This window comes from Liolophura sinensis, chromosome 12 (genome assembly GCF_032854445.1).
Source record: "Liolophura sinensis isolate JHLJ2023 chromosome 12, CUHK_Ljap_v2, whole genome shotgun sequence".
In the NCBI taxonomy this organism is placed as follows: Eukaryota; Metazoa; Mollusca; class Polyplacophora; order Chitonida; family Chitonidae; genus Liolophura; species Liolophura sinensis.
In genome coordinates, this window is record NC_088306.1 from 13,143,226 (window position 1) to 13,170,001 (window position 26,776).

Sequence of the window (26,776 nt, forward strand, 5' to 3'; positions counted from 1 at the left end):
TACTGGGGCCTCTATGGCTCAGTTGGTTAGCGCGCTAGCCAGGATTCTCTCACCGATGCGGTCACTGTGAGTTCAAGTCCATCTCATGCTGGCTTCCTCTCCCGCCGTACGTGGGGAGGTCTGCCAGCAACCACCTGTGGATGCTCGTGGGTTTCCCCCGGGCTCTGCCCGGGTTTTCTCCACCATAATGCTGGCCGCCATGGTATAAGTGAAATATTCTTGAGAAAGGCGTAAAACACCAATTAAATAAATCATTTTCAATATAATTCATTTCTTAAATGTGAAGTTTCTTTTTTTTTGTTCAGTACATAATGCCAAAACACTGAGACACAATGAGTTTTTCCCAGAATTACACTAATTCTCCATTATATGTAAAAGTTACCAGTGGTGTGAGAAGATTTTTTAATAATTTGGTATACAGTCTATATAAACATGCAGCTGTCAAACAGTCTATGTGTACATACCACCTGCAGTAGTAACTCCCCATGCTGAGTTATAGCCTCATGATGAACTGTAATAAGCATCTCTAACAGAGGGCGCTGTTATGTTCATCAAAACTTGAAACTGTCCGATTCTTGAAACTCCACAATGCCCTGTAAGAATATGGTACAATATAAGTTGTTTTATCAATAACAATAGTAAAAAAAAGGGTAGACAATAGATATATGTTCATGGAAGTTCTGCTACTTTTCCCTTAGTACAATAAATGTCTGCAGGCTAAGTCCATGTACCATAGTACTGATATATATTCATAGAGAAACATGTATTTGAAGAAATAGAGAAAGATCCACTGGTGAGGAGAATTTACATAGGAAAAAAAATTACAAAACCCCTTCTTAACTTTCTACATTCTGCTATATTACAACTTACATTGTAAGTGTTCTACAAAATGTTATATTACTGTTTGAAGTTTCAAGTTCATGTTATTTTCAAGGAATATGAATAATGAATGTCCACAGAGGTCTTTATATAGGATATGTGTTACCAGTAACTACGGAACATGTTACGTGCATGTCAAAACAGGCAGTGGTTTAGTTACATGTTCCTATTCTTGAAAATAACATGAAGTTTGAAACTGCAGTTGGAATATAACAAAATGTAGAAAGTTAGGAAGGCGTTTTATTATTTTTCTCCTATGTATATATATGTATTTTATTTTATTTATTTATTTGATTGGTGTTTTACGCCGTACTCAAGAATATTTCACTTATATGACGGCGGCCAGCATTATGGTGGGTGGAAACCTGGCAGAGCCTGGGGGAAACCCACGACCATCCGCAGGTTGCTGCAAGACCTTCCCACGTACGGCTGGAGAGGAAGCCAGCATGAGCTGGACTTGAACTCACAGCGGACCGCATTGGTGAGAGGCCTCCTGGGTCATTATGCTGCGCTAGCGCGCTGACCAACTGAGCCACAGAGGCCCCACTATATATATGTATGGTCCACCACTAATACACAGACATGTACACAGAGCTACACGTATATTAAGTGTGTTGGTACCTGTGACCATGAGTGATGAATATACAGGATTATCTGAAAGCCACTTTCCACTGACCCGGCTCCCTCTAATTAGCAGACTTAATTTGAATTATGAATACTGTGAAATCCTTAGCAGTGTCGCCATTCCTGGTTCTCCTCACATGGACACAGCTTTCGTTCAAGTCAGTTAACAAATAGATACTCATTTGTACAGGCTGTGAAATTAGACTGGTATACATAAGACCATAAGCATAAAAAATTCTCTACAACTGGACCAGTTTTATTTCTTGTTTGATAACTGTATTTGCAGAACAGATTTATTATCAAGCATGTGACATAGCTTACATGTATTTGAAAAACAAAGAGTGTTTCTACAGTATGTGATTACACTCACCTATATGGGAACTGTATGTGTCAAACAGTATATGAAAATTTATGAAGTATTTGAAATTCTCCCGCTCTAATATCATATCTTTTCGAGACCTTAGAATACCCGTACTAAGGTTCTTGTTGTTGTAAACCTATTGTAAACTATAAAGTTGTGAAGTTACTACATATTAGAAGATTGTCAATTTTGCTTACATTCAAGCATCACATTAGATGCAAGCTACTTTCTTAATTCAAGATACATAAAAGTCACTCTCAGAAATTTTTCAGTTAGCCTGTACCCACACTCTCTTTAGGTTAATGCCTGAAATGTTCTATGTCATATCAAGTGTCTGAGTTCTGTGTCTGACTGCTGTAACATCAGTCCATCAAGTGTCAGAGTTCTGTGTCTGACTGCTGTAACATCTGTCCATCAAGTGTCAGAGTTCTGCGTCTGACTGCTGTAACATCTATCCATCAAGTGTCAGAGTTCTGTGTCTGACTGCTGTAACATCTGTCCATCAAGTGTCAGAGTTCTGTGTCTGACTGATGTAACACCAGTCCATCAAGTGTCAGAATTCTGTTTGTGTCTGACTGCTGTAACATCACTCAATCAAGTGACAAATGTAACTTTTTTCAATACTATTTCCCCTATGATGTGGAAATGTTTATGGGAGGTGCATAATATCCAAGTCTTACGTTTAAAACAGCATAAATATCAGTAAACATGAATTTAAGAAGGGTGACACTTTTTTGCTTTTTGGAACAGGTTGGAAGTTGTTTTAGTGGCTGTATGCTAGACTGGTATGATGTCATTGGTCAGAGTTTAGTGTGTATCTCATATGTCAGTTCAATGACTCCCTGATAACAGTATAGAGCCAGTTTACAGCACGTCACATATTTGTAGTGCTGAACATAATGGAGGCAAACTGTCACCCTGGACACACTATGCCCTGTCTGATCACAATGCATGGGCTTGTAGTACAGGCCAACTTCAGTCCAAATGCTTGTAGTACTGGGCCTCTATATTCATGTACTTGTACCCATTAAGACTGCATCTACTCTACCATGTACTGGCTAGACAAGAGGCCAGAATGGAACAATGGATTATTACAGTAAAATATATCTGAAAGCCAATCACAGTAATAAATATCACTCTGCAGTCATTTGTGGGGTTTGGATTATTTCCTACAGTATCTGGGACATTTGAATGGTACAGGTGGACATATATCTCTGGAGTGATTTTTTATTTATTTACTGGAGTTTTGTGCCATACACAAGGATGTTTCACTTATGTGATGGCAGCCTCAGCAGTGATCTATAGGTTCTTGCTAATTACATGTAGAGTATTTGTGCTCCAGTATTAAGTACAGTATTTACAGCTGAGAAAGTCATGAAAATATCACTTCCCTTGCAGTGATTATGGATGTTGGATTATACAGTATTTGCAGCTGAGAAAGTCATGAAAATATCACTTCCCTTGCAGTGATTATGGATTATACAGTATTTGCAGCTGAGTAAGTCATGAAAATATGACTTCTGCTATGATTTATGGATGTTGGATAATTACAGTATTTACAGCTGAGTAAGTCATGTAGATATCACTTCCTCTGCAGTGATTTATGGATGTTGGATAATTACAGTATTTACAGCTGAGTAAGTCATGTAGATATCACTTCCCCTGCAGTGATTTATGGATGTTGGATTATTACAGTATTTACACCTGATAAGTCATGTAGATATCACTTCCCCTGCAGTGATTTATGGATGTTGGATTATTACGGTATTTACACCTGATAAGTCATGTAGATATCACTTCCGCTGCAGTGATTTATGGATGTTGGATTATTACAGTATTTACAGCCTGGAGGGTAGAGATCAGAGGACCTCTGTCCAACCATTCAAACCAGTCCCCAGTCATCTGTCCAACAGAGTATAATAGATCCATTTATGGGTTCTGTAGGTCAGAGGTTTGGCTTAGAACAGACTGGTCTATAGACTGTTTACATCTGTTTACTTAGTCTTGTCAGTGACAGGTCTGGCCTTTTGTCCCTAAAGCTGAGCAAACCCCCAGGGTTAAATCCTGACCAGGCTGTTGTCCTAAAGTCTCTCCACCTTCTCATGAATATTTTGTCTTATGTGTTGAGAAAAGCATACACTGACTGTATTTAACCTAACATGTTGAAAATAAACTTACAGGAGATTAAGCATTATAAAGAATGACTGATGACCTTCATTTGCCATTAAAAATGCATTTTTTCAGGTAAAATTTTAGGGCAATCATATATAGCACTGTTATAATAGTTATAAAGCATTTTTATAGTTATTGAATCAAAGTATATATAACACATATATGTTAATGAATATAGCTGCTAAAGCATCAAGCTTCTAGCCAGTATTTCTGTATTATGCCAAGTTCATTATCCATTCAGCTGACAGGTGTCTTTAGGCATTGACATATTAACAAGTTACTTAAAAGCGTACATTTTTTCAGCCATCAATACACTGTATGTACACTGTTAACATGTACCTGTAAATGTGCCAAATGTAGTATCTCAGCCTTTCCACAATTTTGGAAAAATTATAATGTTCCGAGTTTTTTTAACACAGTTAAATGATTTTCAGCACACATAAAGCACACATTTAGCTCTGTTCACTACGCCATTTTCAGCTTTACAGCTATAACAGTTTTCGTCATGTGACCTGCAAGTATTGGGAAAAACTGCAATTTTTTACAATTTGATGGCAATTTGGGACAGAAGTATACATGGCAGGAAACAGATAAGACCAGATTCGTGATCAGGACATCAAACTACATCAGGCAATATGTTCAGGGTCTTCAATTCAAATTACTTACTCACTTCCGCTGTGACAGCTAATACCTGATTTGCTCACACATTGTATTTTTTCTTTTCCACACAGCATCCATTGAACACTTGATACGTGTGCTAAAGTAAGACACAGAGTTCTGGAGAATGTTACAATGTTCTAATGTTTTCCTAGTAACCCAACATGTCTGCCAGCTCACAAACTTAGGACAACAAAAGTTTGTTCTATGAATGTCGGATTATTGCAATCATTTAGATCACTTCTCCTTATACAGTATTCATGGATGTTGGATTATTACAGTATTTACAGCTGAGCAATCATTTAGATATCACTTCTCCTTATACAGTATTCATGGATGTTGGATTATTACAGTATTTACAGCTGAGCAATCATTTAGATATCACTTCTCCTTATACAGTAGTATTCATGGATGTTGGATTATTACAGTATTTACAGCTAAGCAATCATTTAGATATCACTTCTCCGTATACAGTATTCATGGATGTTGGATTATTACAGCATTTACAGCTGAGCAATCATTTAGATATCACTTCTCCTGCCCTGATTCAGGGATGTTGGATTATTACAGTATTTACAGCTAAGCAATCATTTAGATATCACTTCTCCTTATACAGTATTCATGGATATTGGATTATTACAGCATTTACAGCTGAGCAATCATTTAGATATCACTTCTCCTGCCCTGATTCAGGGATGTTGGATTATTACAATATTTACAGCTAAGCGATTATTTAGATATCACTACTCCTTATACAGTATTCATGGATGTTGGATTATTACAGTATTTACAGCTGAGCAATCATTTAGATATCACTTCTCCTGCCCCGATTCATGGATGTTGGATTATTACAGTATTTGCAGCTAAGCAATCATTTAGATATCACTTCTCCGTATACAGTATTCATGGATGTTTGATTATTACAGTATTTACAGCTGAGCAATCATTTAGATATCACTTCTCCTGCCCCGATTGATGGATGTTGGATTGTTACAGTATTTACAGCTAAGCAATCATTTAGATATCACTTCTCCTTATACAGTATTCATGGATGTTGGATTATTACAGCATTTACAGCTGAGCAATCATTTAGATATCACTTCTCCTGCCCCGATTGATGGATGTTGGATTATTACAGTATTTACAGCTGAGTAATCATGTAGATATCACTTCCTCTGCAGTGATTTATGGATGTTGGATTATTACAGTATTTACACCTGATAAGTCATGTAGATATCACTTCCCCTGCAGTGATTTATGGATGTTGGATTATTACGGTATTTACAGCTGAGTAAGTCATGTAGATATCACTTCCTCTGCAGTGATTTATGGATGTTTGATTATTACGGTATTTACACCTGATAAGTCATGTAGATATCACTTCCCCTGCAGTGATTTATGGATGTTGGATTATTACAGCATTTACAGCTGAGTAATCATGTAGATATCACTTCTCCTGCAGTGATTTATGGATGTTTGATTATTACGGTATTTACAACTGATAAGTCATGTAGATATCACTTCCCCTGCAGTGATTTATGGATGTTTGATTATTACGGTATTTACACCTGATAAGTCATGTAGATATCACTTCTCCTGCCCCGATTGATGGATGTTGGATTATTACAGCATTTACAGCTGAGTAATCATGTAGATATCACTTCTCCTGCAGTGATTTATGGATGTTGGATTATTACAGTATTTACACCTGATAAGTCATGTAGATATCACTTCCCCTGCAGTGATTTATGGATGTTGGATAATTACAGTATTTACAGCTGAGTAAGTCATGTAGATATCACTTCCTCTGCCCCGATTCATGGATGTTGGATTATTACAGTATTTGCAGCTAAGCAATCATTTAGATATCACTTCCCCTGCAGTGATTTATGGATGTTGGATAATTACAGTATTTACAGCTGAGTAAGTCATGTAGATATCACTTCCCCTGCAGTGATTTATGGATGTTGGATTATTACAGTATTTACAGCTGAGTAGGTCATGTAGAAAAAATGGGAGTTTTTTTTTGGCATGTCCAACTTCCAGTTTGCAGATGTCACTTCAGGTTATGTTAAATTTGTCTCCTTTCCTTGAGATGATGCTGGGCCTTATGACCGTGTCACAAGCTTCATTTGTTAAGGAGAAATACCCAATTCTAGCTTTGAGGACATCCCTTTCGATTTCGCAAAAATTGCATAATTACTCACAATCAGCAACCAAAACTGAATCAGATGTATTAAAACTATTTCCCACAGTGAAATTTTCAACAGTGTAGAAAGTATTAGCAGTTTTTCAGTCACATGACATTTTTTACCCAATGGCGAGATTGTACAATTTTCAACCAAGAAAGTCCTCATGAACAAATTGAACATGCCTATAGGCTTTGCGCAGCTGCAGTTCCAGCTCAATCGCATCAGCTGTTCTGTAAATAAACATGTCTTTTTTTGTTTAGCACAAAATCCAACATGGCAGCTAAGTCACGGGTTCAAAACTTTCGAAAAGCTAAGGTGCACAACCTCAGGTCCGTTATCTAAAACATACTGATGTTTCATAAATGTCTGATTAGCCGTTTTCTCAAAAAAAACATCACATAATTTTAGTGAGAATAATAATAATCTGCGAGACAATAGGATCAAGCATGAATGCTTTCAGTGGATTGTGAAATCCATGAAAATGAATACTATGCCGTAATTCCTCAAGCTTTTCGCCCATGAAAGAGCAACTTTCAGTGCAATTGATGCACTTTTTAAATTTGATTTTGAAGACAAAATTACATTGGATGGATTGGCCAGTGTCCAGGCTTCACAAAAAAGTATAACTTTATCAGTTAACACAGAATAATGCCTTCAGAATATACTTGAATAAACACCTTGCAAATATGCAAAAACCTTGAAAAATTACAGAAATGCCATACCTGCAAGGGTGAAGGCAGAGGTATACGTACATTAAGCAGAAGTGGAGGTGTAGGAATAGGCAAAGATGTACATGTAGGCAAAGGCAGAGGTGCAACTATAGTTGTAGACGTAGGCACATTTGTAGGCAGAGGCAGAAGTGTAGGCAGAGGTGCTGACAGAGGCACAGATATAGATGTACATGTATGTGTACACACATTCACATGAATTTTGTTCCTTCAAAATTTATCTCCATAATAATATATCAACAGACAAAACACCATAGAGTAAATCTGCATACACAGTACATTTTGGTACACGTGTGCCTATAACTCGTCTATCTATAACACACTGTGCAAGTTTTCACCAAAATCCATCTATTAATATATAATTTACACACATCAATGAATACAATCAAATAAGTTACGGTATGATGCCAATGTCTATGTAAAACAAAAAAACACAACAAAACAAAACAAAAATATAAAAACAAATCCAATAAGCAAACCCGTTTACAGCTGAGCCCCCTTAAACTGCAGTCTACATCTTTTTCTTCCAGTCATGTATCAAAACATCTTCCCAGAAGGAAGGAGCAGCAATCTTCCCAAATATTTACATGTTTATCTGTGTATCAAGCGTCACAAGAGTGAGTTTGTTCATGGGAAGCAGCCTCAAAAAACCAATAGGGAAATGCAGAAATCTGGTGACCTTTGACAGCTAGCCGCTTAGCTGGAGCCTTCCCCTCTAACCTAACCAAACATGCTGAACAGATAATGACATTTTGGAGGTAAACTTTATCTTTACTTTAACTGGCTACTTGGTCACAGTTTTCTGAGAAGGACAGCAGGATTTCACAAAAGCCTCACAGATCCAGCTGGCAGTTTGCCAAAACCTTATCATACAGCTGGATGAAAGACACTGGAATGGGCCCATGTCCCTTGAATTTCATTTCATTGATTGAGCAACTTGTGTTTAACTTGTACTGATCTCATTTTGGCATAGATCTGTTGCTCATAATAAAAACGTAAGGAAACCCAAGATTTCAATATCAAATTGAAACCCTTGATGCTTCAGTTGCCACTGACAATGCCTTTCAGCACTGTCATCTAGTTGGCACTGTTGATCCTTATTTTATTTGTTACATACAAGGGAGTGGCTGTACCTAAAAAGTTTAGAAGTATTTCAGCAAAATATTCTGTCACAATGCAATTTATACTGTTAAGAAACCTCACAGGACTGCCTGGTAGATAGATGCCTACAAATTGAACGTACATGTATTTGCAAAACTGCGCATTAATATATTCTCTTCACAACAAACGCCCTTTCCCTCAACTGGTAAGTGTTGTTATTTATTCAGAATTTTAAACAATTTTCTTGCCCAATTATAAATGAAACACTTTTCAATTTTGTCATAGTTGATACACAAGTACATGTACCTGGTATTTAGAATCAATTTGGACAGCATTAATATCACCCAAATAACCAAAATGACGGGGTTTTCCATGTCTATTAGGCAGCCATTTTTACATAAACGTCGGTAGTTTAGGGAAAATAACTGGGTGGTTGGTATCATTATCTGTGCTTGATTACAAAAAAAATGTACCTGAGTACACCATGAATTCTATCTAACATGTTATTAAACATCTGGGAGGGTGGGTGTAACCAAATTATTACGCTAATCTGTACCTGTACTTTCACAAGTTGTTACACAAGAATAAATCTACATTTATATGAGTTTTAGTTAAAATCACAGTCACACAAGGTTACTGTATTTCAGAGGCAATGTTTGTCTAACCCCAATGCTCTTCTCAACAAGTATAACTACAACAGATGTGAAGGACTTATGTCATAGTTCGATGAATCATGTGCTTATGTATATGCATGCACAAAGTATTAAATTGTGATGCATCATGGATTTGACATCCAAGTTCATCTCATGCACCTCATCCATAATCAACAAAATGGGGAGAGCCTGGATTGATGTTGGAAGGTTTGTCCAGTGCTTGCTGAGAGCTGATGTAGTTTTCCCTGCACTAGATATGAGGTCTGTTTCATCTTCCCAGTTTAGCTTTCAGAAATATAAATGTGGAAGTTAAGCAGGGAGCATGGCTAACCAATCTCTGAGAACAAATAAAATGGGTGTTTGTAAAATCTTTATCTCTAGGACAGCAGTTAAATTAATTCGATCAAAATGCAGCCTGCCACTTTGCATAAATTAACTGACTGAAGTGTTCTATTGTTAAACACAAATACCTTACACTGTACAAGTACAGCTGTTAAACACAAATACCTTACACTGTACTAGTACAGCTGTTTCGTCTAAAGTCTTCATAATGCACTAGCTTATACACAAAACACTCTTTTCCCCCCTTTCCAGCAATATGCACATTAAAACATATTAATCATATTCAATTCTTATTCTAGTCTTACAGATGTCACAATAAACTGTCTTGTCACTGCTGCAGAATGTATTATAACACTGGTAGTATAGATCTGAATCAACCACACTGTCCCATGGACACCTCCCAGGCTGCCCAGAGAATACACTGTAAGCCATTTCAGTCTACCTGTGAGGTACACTGATCAGTTTATAGATAGGTGTCAGCTGGTTATTTCAGCCCAAACCTGTCATTGTTATACTAATGCACATGGCACATCCCATCAAATAGAAGGCTACTGAGATGAAGGCTACTGAGAAGGCAATAACAATTACAAGGGGGGCCTCCGTGGCTCAGTTGGTTAGCACGATAGCGCAGCATAATGACCCAGGACTCTCTCACCAATGCGGTCGCTGTGAGTTCGAGTCCAGCTCATGGAGCAAATAACAGCAGGAAAACACATTAGGTGATTTGTTACCCTATTTACTTGATTTTGGTTTAAGCCTACTCAATATATTTCTGCAGCCTGTTACAAGCAGCTGATAATGAAGATCATGAAGTGTAAGCTGATGATCAGAATGCAATGTACCAGTACAACTAAAATTTCTTCACAAAACTCTGAAGAATGTGATACGTAATATAAATTCATGTATACATTTACTATAAAACATGTAAAAGTTTTGGGGTCTGGACTATTATTTCACACCTTAATAATTGTTACTTTAAAACTGAACCGACGAAGACTCTTTCAAACTGAGCTGGCCTCCGCTGGAGACCCAACCTACAGCATCTTGCATTGACTTCTTCTCTGTCATCTACTCATGTCCCAACTGGACCATTCAGGGAAATCCATGATCTACTATTAATGCCAATTACCATATCAACATAAGGTCTCTATGAGCAGCACATGGTTACCATGGAAAAAATAACACTAAAATTATATGCAGGTCCTTCACGGGTTTGGAAATAATATTCATCCCCCATTTAGCCGTCCGCACAAAATAAGTTTACCTGCGCAGCCATTTTGTCAATCTGTAGACCCATAATTTTTGGTTATATATAGTTACCTGCAACATTTTTTGGTGTCAACTTATCAAATGGAAAAAAGAATCTTTGGAATCTAGTTGTTACAGTTAACAATGTCATCAATTACCATTTTTGCATTTGACATTTGAAAATTGTTTTTCACTGTTTTTTCATGAAAGCTTTCTGTAGTTGGGATAGTATTCAACAAATGTTAAATGTAAATCCATATGAAGTTAACTTGAAAAGTAATTTGAGGATCAAATCAGGTCTTAATTTCAGAGAGGAAATTCTTTCATAAATAATCTATACTGAATACTCTTTGAATTTAAAGATCACAAATTCTAACCACCCATCAAAAATAATTAAAAGCCTTTTTCAGTTTCGTCTACATGTAAGGACACTGTTAAGGAATGAATTTATCAGACATGGACAGATTCGGAGACAGACAGTCAGTTACCTTGTAATCAGAGCGAATGGTGAACACAAGTGGAGATGTTCTATCCATAGACACCGGCAAATTGTCCAGTAGGATGAGGTGTTGTATTGGCTTGTCATCACCATGGCAACCAATCAGGTACACCAGCAACAGGACAGTGACTGGACTAAGCACCGAAGAGTTCCACACCATCATGAAGATATGTCTGTGTCAAATACAACAGGACCGTAAATTTCTCTCCCAAGAAGATGAATGTATTGGCGGAAATTACTCTGGGTCATTCATCTGTGAGCCGTCTGAAAAGTATGAGAGAGAAAAATGGCAATTTATTTAATATTCTAAACCTCAACGGGATAGTGACATGAACTCAAATGCTATTATATTTATCCTATTTGTAAGGCATAGTGACGATGTGCCTGTATGCTTTTTCTAAGGCTTATCACAGCTTTTACATGCATAATACTTCATAAACTCACAATCAGACAGTTTTAACACACACTGTACACGATGAACATAAGACATAAAAGGAGCATATTTTTAAAGCTGATGAATTCATATACAGTGAAGAATGCATGTTTATGTTCAGTTTACTACAATGGATAATTTTATCTACTCTTAATTCCCATGTACAAATATACTGTACTGCAGACTGCATGCAAGGGAACAGATACAGTGTGCAAAGGTTAAATTTTATGCTCTGATATTATCGCAAAACTGCAGTCAGCAACCCCCGTAAACCTATGCCAGCAAATAAACCTGTTTGAGTTGCACCTGGAATGAGTCTCTCAACTTTCAGTATTTGGTTACACTGGCTTCTGTTTGGGAATGACATTCTACCACATTTTTCGCAGGAGACGAAAGATAACACCTTTTGAGTTTCCTTTCTTATGCCAGGTCATTTTTGAAGATGCTTTTGTTGTTGGTCTATTTATCATTGAATCCCCAACAAGGAATACAGCCTTTTCACTAGATACCACCACTGGTCTTTTGTACCCCACACACATATACGCACATTTATATCAATACAAACTGGATTTTGTGAACAATAGCCTGAATGAATAGATACAGGTCCCTAAACTCTTGCACTTACATTCTTTTTTATCCATGGAACAATGTACTTACACATTACTGTCAACTCAATGTATTATAATTGCCTTCATTTTAAGGATATATGGAAATTTAAATTAAAAATACAATGAAATACAAAGTGTGAAATGCGGCATATTTAATTTGGGCACCCTTTTCAGTACAGAAATTAAATTTGGTCAAAATCAAGAAACACACTGAAATACACTGATCAAACATTTGGCTAAAATGGAAAATATTGATTGGTAAGCAATACTGAATCATAAATTCACAACATTAAATTCATGCCGTCTTATCAATCTGGGCTTTCTTAGGCTCACTGAGGTTATGAAATAATATTGCCTGCATATGACCTTGTGAAAATAAGTACAAGTACACTTACATGTAAACATCTCTCTGTGCACATACATAAATGCCCTGTACATGTAGTGTTTTTTTCCCAGCATGATCGATGTAGCTGGGTATAGGTTTATCTAACACAATTGATTGCTCCATCTTGTGTGGCACTCACACTTTTTGTGGCCACTTCTACAGGGATATTAATGACATCCTATATTCATTATTTAGTGAGCAGCCATATACAGTCTTTTACCATATGGTTGTGAAGTAGCAGGTTTACCCAATACTTCTCGGTAATCTTCATCACGTAACAGTCTCTGATAATTAATGGGGAAAAGCTGACATTTATCAGGTTATTCTGGGGAGGGGCTCATAATTGATGGCAAACTTGTTTCATGGATATTCTACCTGCAGATTTTCAACCACAGACCAAAGAGGTAACTGTTAAAAGTTCAGTTAAAGCTCTGGGTGCATGTATGTACAATTAGCAGCCTTAACTTCAGTGGCCTGTTTGTTAGGCCAAATATGTTTTCTTAGAGTAACACAAACAGCCCATCTCAAAAGAGCTTTACTCCCAAAGTTTTATGACTTTTGATAGAATTTCAAAAGTCAAAATTAAATTACCCAATATTTTCTCTGGAAGGATTGGGTCATGCACTCCCAACAAATAAAGTTTTAAGGACGGCTGTAAGAGTGGTTTTCATGTAAAACTGCTTCTCCTTTTATATGCACTTTTACAAGTATTAACTGAAACCCTCAATACTAAAAAAATGTTCATGCTTATTTAAATTTCCATCATTTCATGAAGTAAAAATTCGCTACAGGTATGCATGACTTTAATATTCACACTATCCTAGCAAAATCATATAAAGTAATTTAGGGATGGAAAATATATACCTTCCTTTATAGCTAGAAATATGTAATAACCTATCTTGTGACATGAATGACTTTGGAATAATATAAAGAAATGTGAGTCAAAATGTTTACAAGGAAAAGGACGTGAACATTCACCCACACTTTGGAACCTCAATAACTTGAACTGTTGATAGCAGAAGAGATAGCAGTTCTTTTGAAGAGATAACAGTTCTCTTGAAGAGATAACAGTTCTCTTGAAGAGACAGCAGTTCACTAGTTAGATTGTAATGGAACAATGACACAAAATTTTCAATGTTCCAATATCTATGTTTAGTAAACTTTGAAAAAATTGAAAAAATTATTCAAGGTCACTAAAAATCGATACAGTTTTTCGTCTTGACAATGTGTAAGTGTGGTATAAGTTGGGTGCTCTTGGGGCAAATTGTTTAAGAGATATTGTGTTACTCTAACTCTACAACCTTTTCAACTGCCTCTGCATTCAGTGTTTTGAAACATTCTAATAGAACTATGGGTTAATTGTAGAGAAATAATTTGCACAATTTATAGAAGCTTGCATCTTTAATGACACAAACAATTAATTTTTAGCAGCAATGTCATAATAATTATAGGCTGACGCGTAAAAATACTCCATCAGCCATTCAGAGGCATTCATGCATGTATGTACTTAAAATTTGTTACACAACATTTTTCAATAGTTTGACCTCCGCTGCTAATTTCTGCTAGTATTTAATTGTCAGAAAAGTTACATGAAAATTTCAGTTTTTCTCGGCCTGAATTTGTCTTGTCAATCAGCATGCACGACAAATTCTGTCTTCTGAAGATAACACAAACATAATGTGGTATTGTGTTAAACTTTAATTCAACCTCTTATACTCAACACATTAGTTAACATACATGTATCTGGTACATGTGTGCAATACTGATGCCCTAGCTTAATTCTTCTACTTAAAACGGCTGTCATTCAACCCAGAGGTGGCTACCTTACACAGTGACAGAGTGCATGATCATTTAATTCTTGTTCTCTGATGCAACAACAGTGTGTGGCGACTGCACCAGGACTTTCACTAGAAGTCCTCAGTTAGCACCACTCCTAGATGTAATTAGCTTCACACTAAAAAGGTAGAACTATCTGTCACAAATGTCTCATTTTTATTAGCCACTTTGTTTAGTTTTTGTAATCTGTGAGCAGATGGAGGAAAGTACATGTTCACCTACGGGTAAATTGTAAACCTGGCAAAAAAAAGACAGTTTTACTGTTTGGAATGTATAACAGGGTGAGCATATATACATTATAATAGTACGCTGTAACAGATTATGCTAAATGAGCCTGGTTGTAAGATCCTTTGCTGTCAAGGACACTGCAGGCACAAAACAAGTGAATATTTTGGACATACTTTCAACACAAGGCCTACTGCATGCAGAACTTCACAACATCAGATGTTGAGGTACATGCTTTATGGTCTTCAAATTAACATTGTCCAAATGGCATTCATGCTTGCAAAACGTTAAAACATTTGTTCAGTCACCAATAAAAATGTACTGAATTTGCAAAGTTGATCTTTTAAATTCCTACAATAAAATCATCGTCTTTTCCCACCTTTGGTGTCAGAATTACTTGGATACCTTCCCATATATGATGTTCAAACTGCATGCTATTAGGATAGAAGTCATCTGTATGCACATTTACTTGTGTGTGTCCCTTGTGTAAAACCACTCCAAAATGTATCCAAATCAGACCGAAGTTAAGGCAAAAAAGAAAGTGGTGGTAATTTCTGACTAAATTTCTTATATCTTGCTCCATGTAAGCCGCCTGTTTTAACTCTAGATATTGGTAAACCAAACTGCTGTGCACATAGATTTTTATACACACTGCAGTGCTTTATCCCATGGATATCCTATGGGTAAAGCTCACCTTAAACTAGGCTTATACACCTATGATCTGCCCTAATCAGTTTATATTGATTGAAGTCGGCACAGAAGTGCGTGATATGGCACAACCAAGATGAGGCTCCACTGGATTAGGCAACAAATCTGAGTACACTACTTGTGTACTTGTGTAAAAAAAGTGTTGCTCTGCTGTAAGGGCTTCACGCTCTATAGCTGAGTCAGCAAATACTTTTTTTGTTGTTGTTTTGATTTTTTTTGTTTTCATATTCTATTTAAATTCAGGAAATCTTAAGGCCTCCATTAACTCAAACACTCAGAGCATTTATCCATTTACAACTTCCATTCCACCAATCAAGTGTTAAAGTTCATTAAATTAAATTCAGTGTGATGCACTATTAAATAACCAAATAGACACAACGCGTACATTTATCTTGGAATGTTTTCTTATAAATAGGCCTACAAGATCACATGATTTGCACGGTGATCAAGGGATGATGGCGTCTGACGATTTCTAGGACAGTGGCGAGGCGACATATTGTTTAATCTCGTCAGGTGGCACTAGTGTGAAGCAGGATGCTTGGCTATTGTTAGGTCATAAATGCAGAGCAATGTCTACAATGTTACAATGTATCAGTTTCTTATGTAATGTCATACTGTCTTTAATGTGACCTCATTATTTTGAGCTAGGACAGGAATAGGCCTATTTGACACCATTTCCCATTGGGTTTTAAATGTAAAAACATATATATATATATAATGTACATGTAGTTCTGCACACATAATGAAAATTTACATACTCCCACAAAATTCATTCTAACTACATTTTACTGAGCATTAGCACCAACAATATACATACAATCTGGGTGTAATATAACACATAAGCCCTAGACATAACCTACATGTACAACTGCCTTAAGTAAGGATAGTACTGGTAGTTCTGTTGTCATCGTGTCATGTGACCACTACAGTAGTTTACTCTGCCTAAGGTCAAGTTGTACACTCAGGGAGACAAGAATAACAAATCACTGCCTAGTCAAGTGGATTATCTGCTTAATCTCTTTTGAGATAAACTAATTTATTACATGCACATGTATACTAATTTGTATACCAAAATAAGTTTGAGGTGATACTTAAACCAAAATTGATTTTTCACAAAAGTATACTATTACACTTTTAAAAACATGGGGCTCCCTTGGGAGTTGTACCAGATAATTGAGCTGGACCCTGTGCTGGGAACACCCCAAGCACAATTTATTGTAATTCGAAAACAAGCAAGAAACAAGCGATAATTATCCATCCGTGAGATAGGCCTTGTGGCTGCCCACCACACGCGACCCTCACAGTTAATGAGCAACATTTCATCCAGCACGCGCTGACGTCTCCTCAAAATACCAGCGGTTGCTCAACAGACGGCAGCGTGCTGAGGAAGACGCTCCACTGATGTGATAAAAGGATGGCCTGAACTTTCCTCAACTTTGGCCTGGGTAGAAAAAGAAATCGCAGCTTTTTATATCCACCCATGTATGCGATTGCTCTTTTCCAAAATTAGTACCATAAGAAAAAGTCCCGCTGCACTTTCAATTAAATAATAACTGCGCTCTAAGAAATGACGTACAAGCTTTTCAATTTGCGATTTTAACGTACATTCAAATGTTCCTTCCCTAACTCGCACGATATTACTTTTATGAGAAATCTTTTCACCTGTCAATGCAATGTACATGTATACACAATCCGGATAAATACTTACATCTCGCCGGTCGTGTACGCCACGCAGGCGACTTATGTTGTACCGGTATATGATAGCTTTGAAGTCGACACCGAGTGTGCATCACTCTTTGAGCTGTCATATCAAATTTTATCTACGTATCGACAATCGGTGACATCGTCGTTACTACTTTCTTCTCCAAACATCTGCTGACTTGTTCTGCATCAAAGACAACGTGGATGTTAGACAGGACAGTGGTGTGATCGGAGGACGCATTGCCTCTTCCAGTGCACTGCTACACTTGTTGTCTGCCGCCGCGGTGGCCTCTTTAACAGTGCCGGGATCTGCATTCACTCCCGCGTGCACCAGAGTTTCTCATTCTCCTGGCAGAGAAAGTTGAATAACTGTATTTATTAAAGAAGAATCAGATAAGCTGGATGTAGTTGTTGTTAATGCAGAAATAGCCGGTTCTAATATTTCCTTTTGTGCAAATACTACATGTATGCACATCAGCTTTAGACACGAAGGGGAGGGAACACGGTAATCGGAATTGCATACACTATTGATTCTCAGACATCTACCCTGTGCTGTTGAGTAGTAGAGTATGGCTGTCGACTTCGGCCCCTCGGGCTCGCTGAACAGACCTGTCTAAACGCCTCATAAAGTCGGCTGACAAACTGGCGGACAGACAACGGTGTTGATGAGGGATTCTGGCGTCCGGATGACATAGACAAAATAGGTGACAAGTTAAGAAAGTAAATTTGATAGCTGTAAGTGCAACCGCATCAGCAGGTGGGCGAAAACGAAAGATGGGTCGGTTATCGATACGATTTTCCGCATGGGCAGTCTACACCTTCACGTTACTCGCGTGTTACCCGTTTCTTACTAGCTGTGCACATGCTGAAAATATGTCAGAGCCCGAGTCTTTTAATTTCACCAGCGCCACTGGTGTGACTGTCACAAGTGTGTCAAGCCCAAAGGATCATCTGTTGACACCATTGATGACCACGGCCGCAGGTATCGGGGCCTTTTACAACAACAACGTTAGTAGTGTTGACAGTAAGCCTGCTGCTGTTACTGGTCGGTATATAAACAACACAACGACTACCCCTGTCGGTGTCACTATCGAAGACATGGTCTTTACCGCCACCGAAACTATATCTCTAGACATACCGCTTTCAAAACCAGTGGTATTTGATGTCTACCAAAAAATTCCGGTAAGATTGTTCATTCAATGTTGTTTCATGTTGACAAAATTTTAATTTTTTCTACCGATACCAACATATGTACATACACAGTATTATTTGAATGATTTATGTTGTCTGAACACCATACTGAAAAATTTTACTCTTATATCATATAGCTGTCAATTTACCCTAATTCTTCAACCTGTCCAACTGCCTCTGCAACCAATATTTTGAAACATTCTGAGTGTAGGGAAATAATTTGCACAGTTTTTGAAGCTTGCATCTTTATTGAAAAAAAAAACCAAATCATTTATAGCATCTTTTTCATAATAATTGTATGCATAAATTTCACTGAAAAAAAACCTGCTTTTCTGGTTGAAAAGGTTGAAGAGTTACGGTACTGTAATGGACACAGGAAAGTGGAGTCTCTGGCATAAACCACTGACCTTAAATTTGGCAAGTCTCTGACAAACTTGCCCACATGTGACATAGGCTGTCAGATGGACTCATTGAGGTATATTAAAATTCTGACATACATTGTGACACTGATGTTACAATGAATGTCAGAATTTTAAATTTACAGCACTCTTGAGTGAGTCCATTTAGATGGATTAGTCAGGAATATGCCAGCCGTATTGGTGGAGAACGGGTGCATGGTCTTCAGTTAATGTTAGGGTTTGCAAACATACCAGCAATGCTCATCAAGTATTATCACCTGCTTAGTGCCATCAACGTCCAGTGAAAAGTGAGAGTAGGGCATCAGCAAATGCACAAATTCCCTCACCAAAGCCATGAATGAACCCTTCTGTTGTGTTGTAGTACTCGAAAAACCAACGCTGTGCCTATTAATCTGAGTTATTCCTATCTGACTGAGCATACACAGGGTACTGGTATTATAGAAGTATATGTAAACTTATGTCAGCACTTCACATGTTACGTTTATTTTACTTTTTCTTTAAAGAAGTGTTACAAAGCATGACACGCTTAGCCAAGCGTTACAAAGAACACATCCATCAGAAGGCCCAATTTGTTTTATGTATGCAGTCAGGCTTACGCGTTGAGAAAACAAAAACAGCATATTTGTTAAGATTTTATTTCCACAAATGCAGAACCTTTGAGAAGACATTACCGGAGGTTACTTCATTAAGTGTATGCGCAACAAGCATTTCTGTATATATACATGCATAACATTGCCTTTGCTACTTTATCAAAATGTTACATTGTCAAATAGAGTGGAATAGATTGTCTTAGCTACTTTATCAAAAATGTTACATTGCCAAATAGAGTTGAATAGATTGCCTTTGCTATTTTATCAAAATGTTACATTGTCAAATAGAGTGGAATAGATTGCCCATGCTACTTTATCAAAATGTTACATGGTCAAATAGAGTTGAATATATTGCCTTTGCTACTTTATCAAAAATGTTACATGGTCAAATAGAGTGGAATAGATTGCCTTTGCTACTTTATCAAAATGTTACATGGTCAAATAGAGTTGAATAGATTGCCTGTGCTACTTTATCAAAAATGTTACAGTGTCAAATAGAGTTGAATAGATTGCCTTTGTTACTTTATTAAAAATGTCACATGGTCAAATAGATTGCCTGAGCTACTTCATCAAAAATGTTACATGGTCATTTAGAGTGGAATAGATTGCCTTTGCTACTAAATCAAAAATGTTACATTGTCAAATAGAGTTGAATAGATTGCCTGTGCTACTTTATCAAAAATGTTACAGTGTCAAATAGAGTTGAATAGATTGCCTTTGTTACTTTATTAAAAATGTTACATGGTCAAATAGATTGCCTGAGCTACTTCATCAAAAATGTTACATGGTCATTTAGAGTGGAATAGATTATTGCCTTTGCTACTAAATCAAAAATGTTACATTGTCAAATAGAGTTGGCATATAGTGCACAGCCCTTGGAATGAGATGCACAGGTACAGCTGCGTCATCATTCAGAGAAAGAGTCACTGCTGTACTCTGTATGTCCACACGCTGCTGAGATAAAAAATACTGCAGTTACAGTTTGATTGCCAGTGATCTAAACTGAAAATAAAATCAATATGCATTATGGATGCACAAGTAGCTTTCAGTTACACCTCACTTTGAATTTGATGGAAACATTTTCCTATTTGGGCCATGTAGCTAGTGGCTGTCTACACACTGCGACTGCTGCAGGCTACCTGGCTGTCTACACACTGTGACTGCTACAGGCTACCTGGCTGTCTACACACTGTGATTGCTGCAGGCTACCTGGCTGTCTACACACTGTGACTGCTGCTGACTTGCTGGCTGTCTACACACTGTGACTGCTGCAGGCTACCTGGCTGTCTACACACTGTGACTGCTGCAGGCTACCTGGCTGTCTACACACTGTGACTGCTGCTGGCTACCTGGCTTACAGTACACACTGTGACTGCTGCAGGCTACCTGGCTGTCTACAAACTGTGAGTGCTGCAGGCTACCTGGCTGTCTACACACTGAGATTGCTGCAGATGACTACCTGGCTGTCTACACCCTATGCTGACTGTCATTTTAAGAGGCAGTAAAAAATACCATAAAATATTACCGAGTGTGCCAAAACTTAAATTATCCAGTTAAGAGTTAGGATATTGTTTTACCTTCCAGGCAGACCTCTAACACCTGTTTAAGACCAATACAAAACTCAGAATCAGGTAAAACTCATAAATTTTAGGTCATTTCTATAAATGAAAAATTTTTTACCTTTTAGCATTATACCAATAATGAAATGAATAAATAAAGGAAATCATGTGACACATGCACATGTACATTCATACAATGTAATTAGAAGGTCTACCAGCAACCTGTGGATGGTTGTGGGTTTCCCCCAGGCTCTGCCTGGTTTCCTCCCACCATAATGCTCTCTACCGTCGTATAAGTGAAATATTCTTGAGTACGGCCTAAAACACCAATCAAATAAATAAATACTATGTAATTACAATGAAATTATGTAATGCCAGGTCCAATTTTCCCCATTTCCCACTGTTCCTAATTTACACAAATGCTCAACTCTTATGAACCTTAGAGCATGATCCATTAGCAAAAGACTACGGAGAAAAGATTTCCAAAAAATCCTTCCTTCTGGTGAACATCAGGAAAAAAATGTTATGTGATGTCAGAATTCCTAGATACTGTCAGTATGACTCATAGAGCCAACCATAGAGATAATGTGACGTCAGAATTCCTAGATACAGTCAGTATGGCTCATAAAGCCAACCATAGAGATAATGTGACATCAGAGTTCCTATATACAGTCAGTATGGTTCATAAAGCCCACCATCGAGGTAATGTGACGTCAGAGTTCCTATATACAGTCAGTATGGCTCATAAAGCCCACCATAGAGGTAATGTGACGTCAGAGTTCCTAGATACGGTCCGTATGGCTCATAAAGCCCCCATAGAGGTAATGTGACGTCAGAGTTCCTATATACAGTCAGTATGGCTCATAAAGCCCCCATAGAGGTAATGTGACGTCAGAGTTCCTAGATACGGTCCGTATGGCTCATAAAGCCCCCATAGAGGTAATGTGACGTCAGAGTTCCTAGATACGGTCCGTATGGCTCATAAAGCCCCCATAGAGGTAATGTGACGTCAGAGTTCCTATATACAGTCAGTATGGCTCATAAAGCCCACCATATTAGAGGTAATGTGACGTCAGAGTTCCTAGATATGGTGAGTATGGCTCATAAAGCCCACCATAGTGTTCAGACTTTTAAATGCCTTTCAACACTCTTTAAAAATTCTGAGAAAATAAATCCAAGTATTTTTACACATGGTTTTCAGTTATCTGTATGATAAACCTTATCTCACATTGTAGCTTTCCTTTATTTTAAAGGAAATTAGGATAATTTAAAAGTATCAAATGTTTGACCAGAATGGACAAAACTAATCAGATTACTTCTAATGGTCAGTAGTAGAAGAAATTTGAGCTGACTTTGATGAAAAAGATTCTCTTCCCTGTTGATCACACACATTTAACAAGTAATCAAGACATGGCTTAACAGCTCAATGATTTTGAAAGGAAAGTTGGAAGGATGCCCTTTTTAGGAGTACGAGAAATTCATCTGAAGTTGTACAGATCTTGGCAGTGAAATGCACTGGCAGCAGGTGGTGTGGCTCATGTCCTGTACCAGATGGTTGTAGACATCTACACATGATCGTGATGATACCATCATCATTAGGGATCCTAGGATACATATTCTAGGGGATTTTTTTTACAGTAGGTTATATACATGCAGATGTACAGTTTTGTTATTGGACGAAGAGCTGAGTTATACAAATGGGTATATGAATCTCTGCGATTAGAATATACTGGTAGCTTATATATGAATCACAAACAGTTTACACTGAAGCCTGCAGCAGAACCATATGATAAGTGTGGATTCTGAATGGGAAATGTCAGTGATATTTGAGTTTACGGCCATATTAAAGGGGATAGACATTACCACATGTAGGCCAGTGCTACATGTAAGTTTTAGCATCCTTCACAAATTTAATTGGTCTATTTAATTGCAGATAGGGGGCCTCAGTGGCTCAGTCGGTTAGCGCGCTAGCGCAGCGTAATGACCCAGGAGCCTCTCACCAATGCGGTCGCTGTGAGTTCAAGTCCAGCTCATGCTGGCTTCCTCGCCGGCCGTAAGTGGGAAGGTCTGCCAGCAACCTGCGGATGGTCGTGGGGTTTCCCCCGGGGCTGTGCCCGGTTTCCACCCACCATAATGCTGGCCGCCGTCGTATAAGTGAAATATTCTTGAGTACGGCGTAAAACACCAATCAAAAAAAAAAAAAAAAAAAAAAAATTGCAGGTAGCTAAATGCTATACAAAATTGTTAAAGATTATTTACTTCTAGGTTGGCTGTATGTTTTATGTTTGGAGAAAACTAAAGTGCCCATCAGGGTAAAGCACTGAACTTTGATGAACTGACTAACCCTATTAACTTCATCATGTGATACAGGTCGCTGCATTGATGGAAGACAGTTGGGACGGTCCAGTCAGTTCTTTTTGTGTCATCCTGCATATATGTACCCACCCAAAAGAGTACGCAAATGTTTTAAGTCAACTGTTCCCCTGAAAACTCTTTTCTTTTCTTTTTCCATTTTAACCACAGTTTGCCTTAAAATTCAAAACTTCATTCAAAAAGTAATAAATAAGGTTCTTTCCTGCATAGGGTCAGTTATGGGAAGGTGACAAACATTTTTATGAAGGATGACCTGGTCTTCAACAGTTATGTAATACTGTGCGATTAGCCCAAGAAGAAATTTCCTGTAAAAGTTTCAGACTGAAATTTTGTTACATACGGTCCATCAAATATCAGCATACTTTTGCAGCATTTAAATTATATTTATCTTTCACTATAATTATCATAGTGTACAAGGCGTAAATTCCTTTTTTTCTTTTGATAAAAAAACACATGTATTACGTCACGTTTTTAAGGGTAGCTCGGTGCACAGTAGCACATACAAGCCAGTCCTATTATTGTTGACTTAAAAATGCAGTTGGGGATTCTGATTTTGTTGTTTTGAGGTTCACTGAAGACTTTAGGGTTATTCAGGGTATTTTGGTGCCAAGAGATTGAAATAATCTCTTCATGGGAAGGTGCTGGCCTAAGTGGTTGTGACAACCTGCAAGGTATAGACAGCTGTACCTTAACACTGGGGCAGTGTGACATGTGAGAGACCTGTCATCCCTGGGAATGACAACAAGTTTTTGGGTTGGTGGGAGTGGGATAGGGGGTTGGGGAGTGGGGGAGTGGGGTGCAGCAGAAGTACATGGTACCCTGGTGGAATTAAAGCTGGCTTGATTTATAACCTGTTCCAAGTATTGGGTTGCTAAGTCAGAGAGGCAGGTCAGGCCTGTTAGCTCTGGTCTAAAACAGAGCTGGCCAAACTGACAGCAGGCATTTATTTATTTCTATACCAAGAATAGGGAAAATAAGGGTCTGTCACAGATGTATACCTACCTTAATTTCTCTACTCTGCATGAAAATATGGAAAATATAATTATTTGATATGAAACTTTGCAAAATGTAAGTTATTTACTTGCAAGATTCTTAAGTTGTACATGTTTTGTATGTATGTGATACATGACAGCCGACACTGATGTACATTTTGTTTTTCAAGTACAGCATGTATTACACAGGGGAATTCAGGATATCTACCTTGAAGTGAAGAGAAATAGCATGGATCAAAAGTTTCACTTCTAGGTATGAGAGATTGACTGCAGAGAAATTAGATGCATCAGTCTTTTAGCACAGAGATAACTAAGTAATGGAGTTTTGAAAATAAATCCATGTACATTTGGGATTAAACAGCGTGTGTATTGGATGTGGCTTTGTATGTATTTGTAGCATTTCATTATTACTACCAACAGTATAATGATAAATAAGGCAAGCCTGTCCGGATACTAATATCCTAACCAAATAGGAGTGAGTGAGTGAGCGAGTGCTTGGGGTTTGACGTTGTACCTAACAATTTTTAGTTATATGGTGAGGAAGGAATACTCAGAGTGCATGTTATGTGCCTCCTTGTTGCAGAACGGATTTCCACTGCTCTTTTGTCCAGTGCTGCTTCACTGAAACGCCTTACTGAAGTGCAAGTAAACTGCCCCGCCCAAGCCATTATACTGATACGGATCAACCAGTCCTTGCACTATCCCCTTCATGCTGAACGCCAAGTTACAACTTCCTCTTTTAAAGTCTTAGGTGTGACTCCACTCAGTATTGACCCTCCCGAAGCGGATGCTCTACCAACTGTGCTATCGGGGCCAGTCTGACCAAATAAGGAACCCCGTGCATAGCGCATAATTGGGTATATCGAGCAGTCACAAATCTATGACATCAGTTCGCCACAGAGTTTATAATCAGTCCCCTTTGTCTCTGGATTTATGTGAGCATATACATCTGCCCATGCCTTCATGATGGAGTTAAGTGAAACAATAACATTTTTTTGAAATGTTAAATTTATACAGCTACATACAAAAAAAATCACATTCCAGCCTCAGGCTTATAAAGCAGAATCTTTAATGCATTGAATAGCTGAATAATACTCCATGGTTAATATTATAGTCAATTTACAGAGGTTTATGTGGACAGAAACAGAGTAAGTCTTTTTTTTCCAAAGTACAAAGATCAGCTTAATAGTATTGTCAAGGGAATAGATTGTTGATTTGTTATCTGTTATCTTTTCTGGGAAATCTGGGCTAGTGGATTGTTACCATGATTGTTTTACAGTAAACCTCTTAAATAAAAGTAAGCTATGGAGTAAATATGTACATGTATGGACTCAATCTGTTGTGTAATTTGTTGGCGAATACTTACATGTATATGCAATACAATTTCTTTCTTCTTGTACAGTGTGCCTTCAATACATTCTTCTTATAAACGTTTCTTCAATGAGGATTGGTATGACTTTAGTATCAACTTATTTTTTGCTCTCAGTTTGTTTCTGTTCATATCGTATGAATGTTTAGGGCAGTCAGTGAATCATGGGTCAGTGCAGTCATGGTGAATATATGTCAGGTACAATATCCAACATAGGTTTGCATTTGATGCTGTGTGAGATAAGCCTGTACACCTACATTGTAGTCAGTGCTGACCTGAATATAAGCTCTGGGTGGTTGGCCATCAAAACGGAAATAAATCCACACAATTATTATGATATAGAGGCTATCACTTTTTAATAGGAATGTAAAAATATAGGTATGTGGAGATTACCTTGCTTACGCCAAGATTATCATACTAACATCAAACACTAAACATTCTTATATCTGATAATACAAATCTTTCCAAAGACTTTTGTGTTAGCCGTTTGACAAGAACATTTCACTTTCAGCGATCAAATCCCATCTGGTCAGCTACGAGTACGAGGCATGATAAACTTCGTGTACAACTAACACAGGAAAATCTTCAAAATATTGGATTGAATGGGTTTTGGAATTTGTCTGCCACACCTCAAAAATCATTAATAGATTAATTGGTTAACGGTTAACCTGGGGTTCAGTCTTTTGTTTTCGTGCTCTCGTTTTCACTCTGTTGCTTGAATGTATGGCCGGACAGTAATGGGTCTTTCTTGTCCAAAACATGACGAAAAAAAAAGTGTTTTTGTTAGTTCAGTGACATCGTTTATCTATCATTTAAATTTCTGGCCGTGACAGTCTGAAATGACTGCTAAACAAGACAATCCACCATGGACAAGAAGATTATGTGTACTGGAAAACATTGCCATTTGCATATGCATGTATGTCCCACCTCT

The 26,776-nt window shown here is 37.7% G+C and overlaps 1 protein-coding gene and 1 long non-coding RNA gene across 2 annotated transcripts in view; one reads left to right on the top strand and one right to left on the bottom strand.

Moving 5' to 3' along the window:
* Nucleotides 1–464: 464 nt before the first annotated feature.
* LOC135479624 (uncharacterized) lies at nt 465–17,651 on the bottom strand. The gene is made up of 3 exons (XR_010445870.1): nt 17,360–17,651; nt 11,446–11,720; nt 465–593 (listed from the first exon to the last, which is right to left on the bottom strand). It is a non-coding gene; the product is annotated as an uncharacterized LOC135479624 (long non-coding RNA).
* Nucleotides 17,652–17,756: 105 nt separating this feature from the next.
* LOC135479715 (uncharacterized) overlaps nt 17,757–26,776 on the top strand; it is a 204,841-nt gene continuing 195,821 nt past the window's right edge. Inside the window, exon 1 of the mRNA XM_064759618.1 lies at nt 17,757–18,534. Within this exon, the coding sequence (XP_064615688.1) occupies nt 18,127–18,534 (408 nt within the window). The 5' untranslated portion in view covers nt 17,757–18,126. The remainder of the gene's footprint in view (nt 18,535–26,776) is intronic.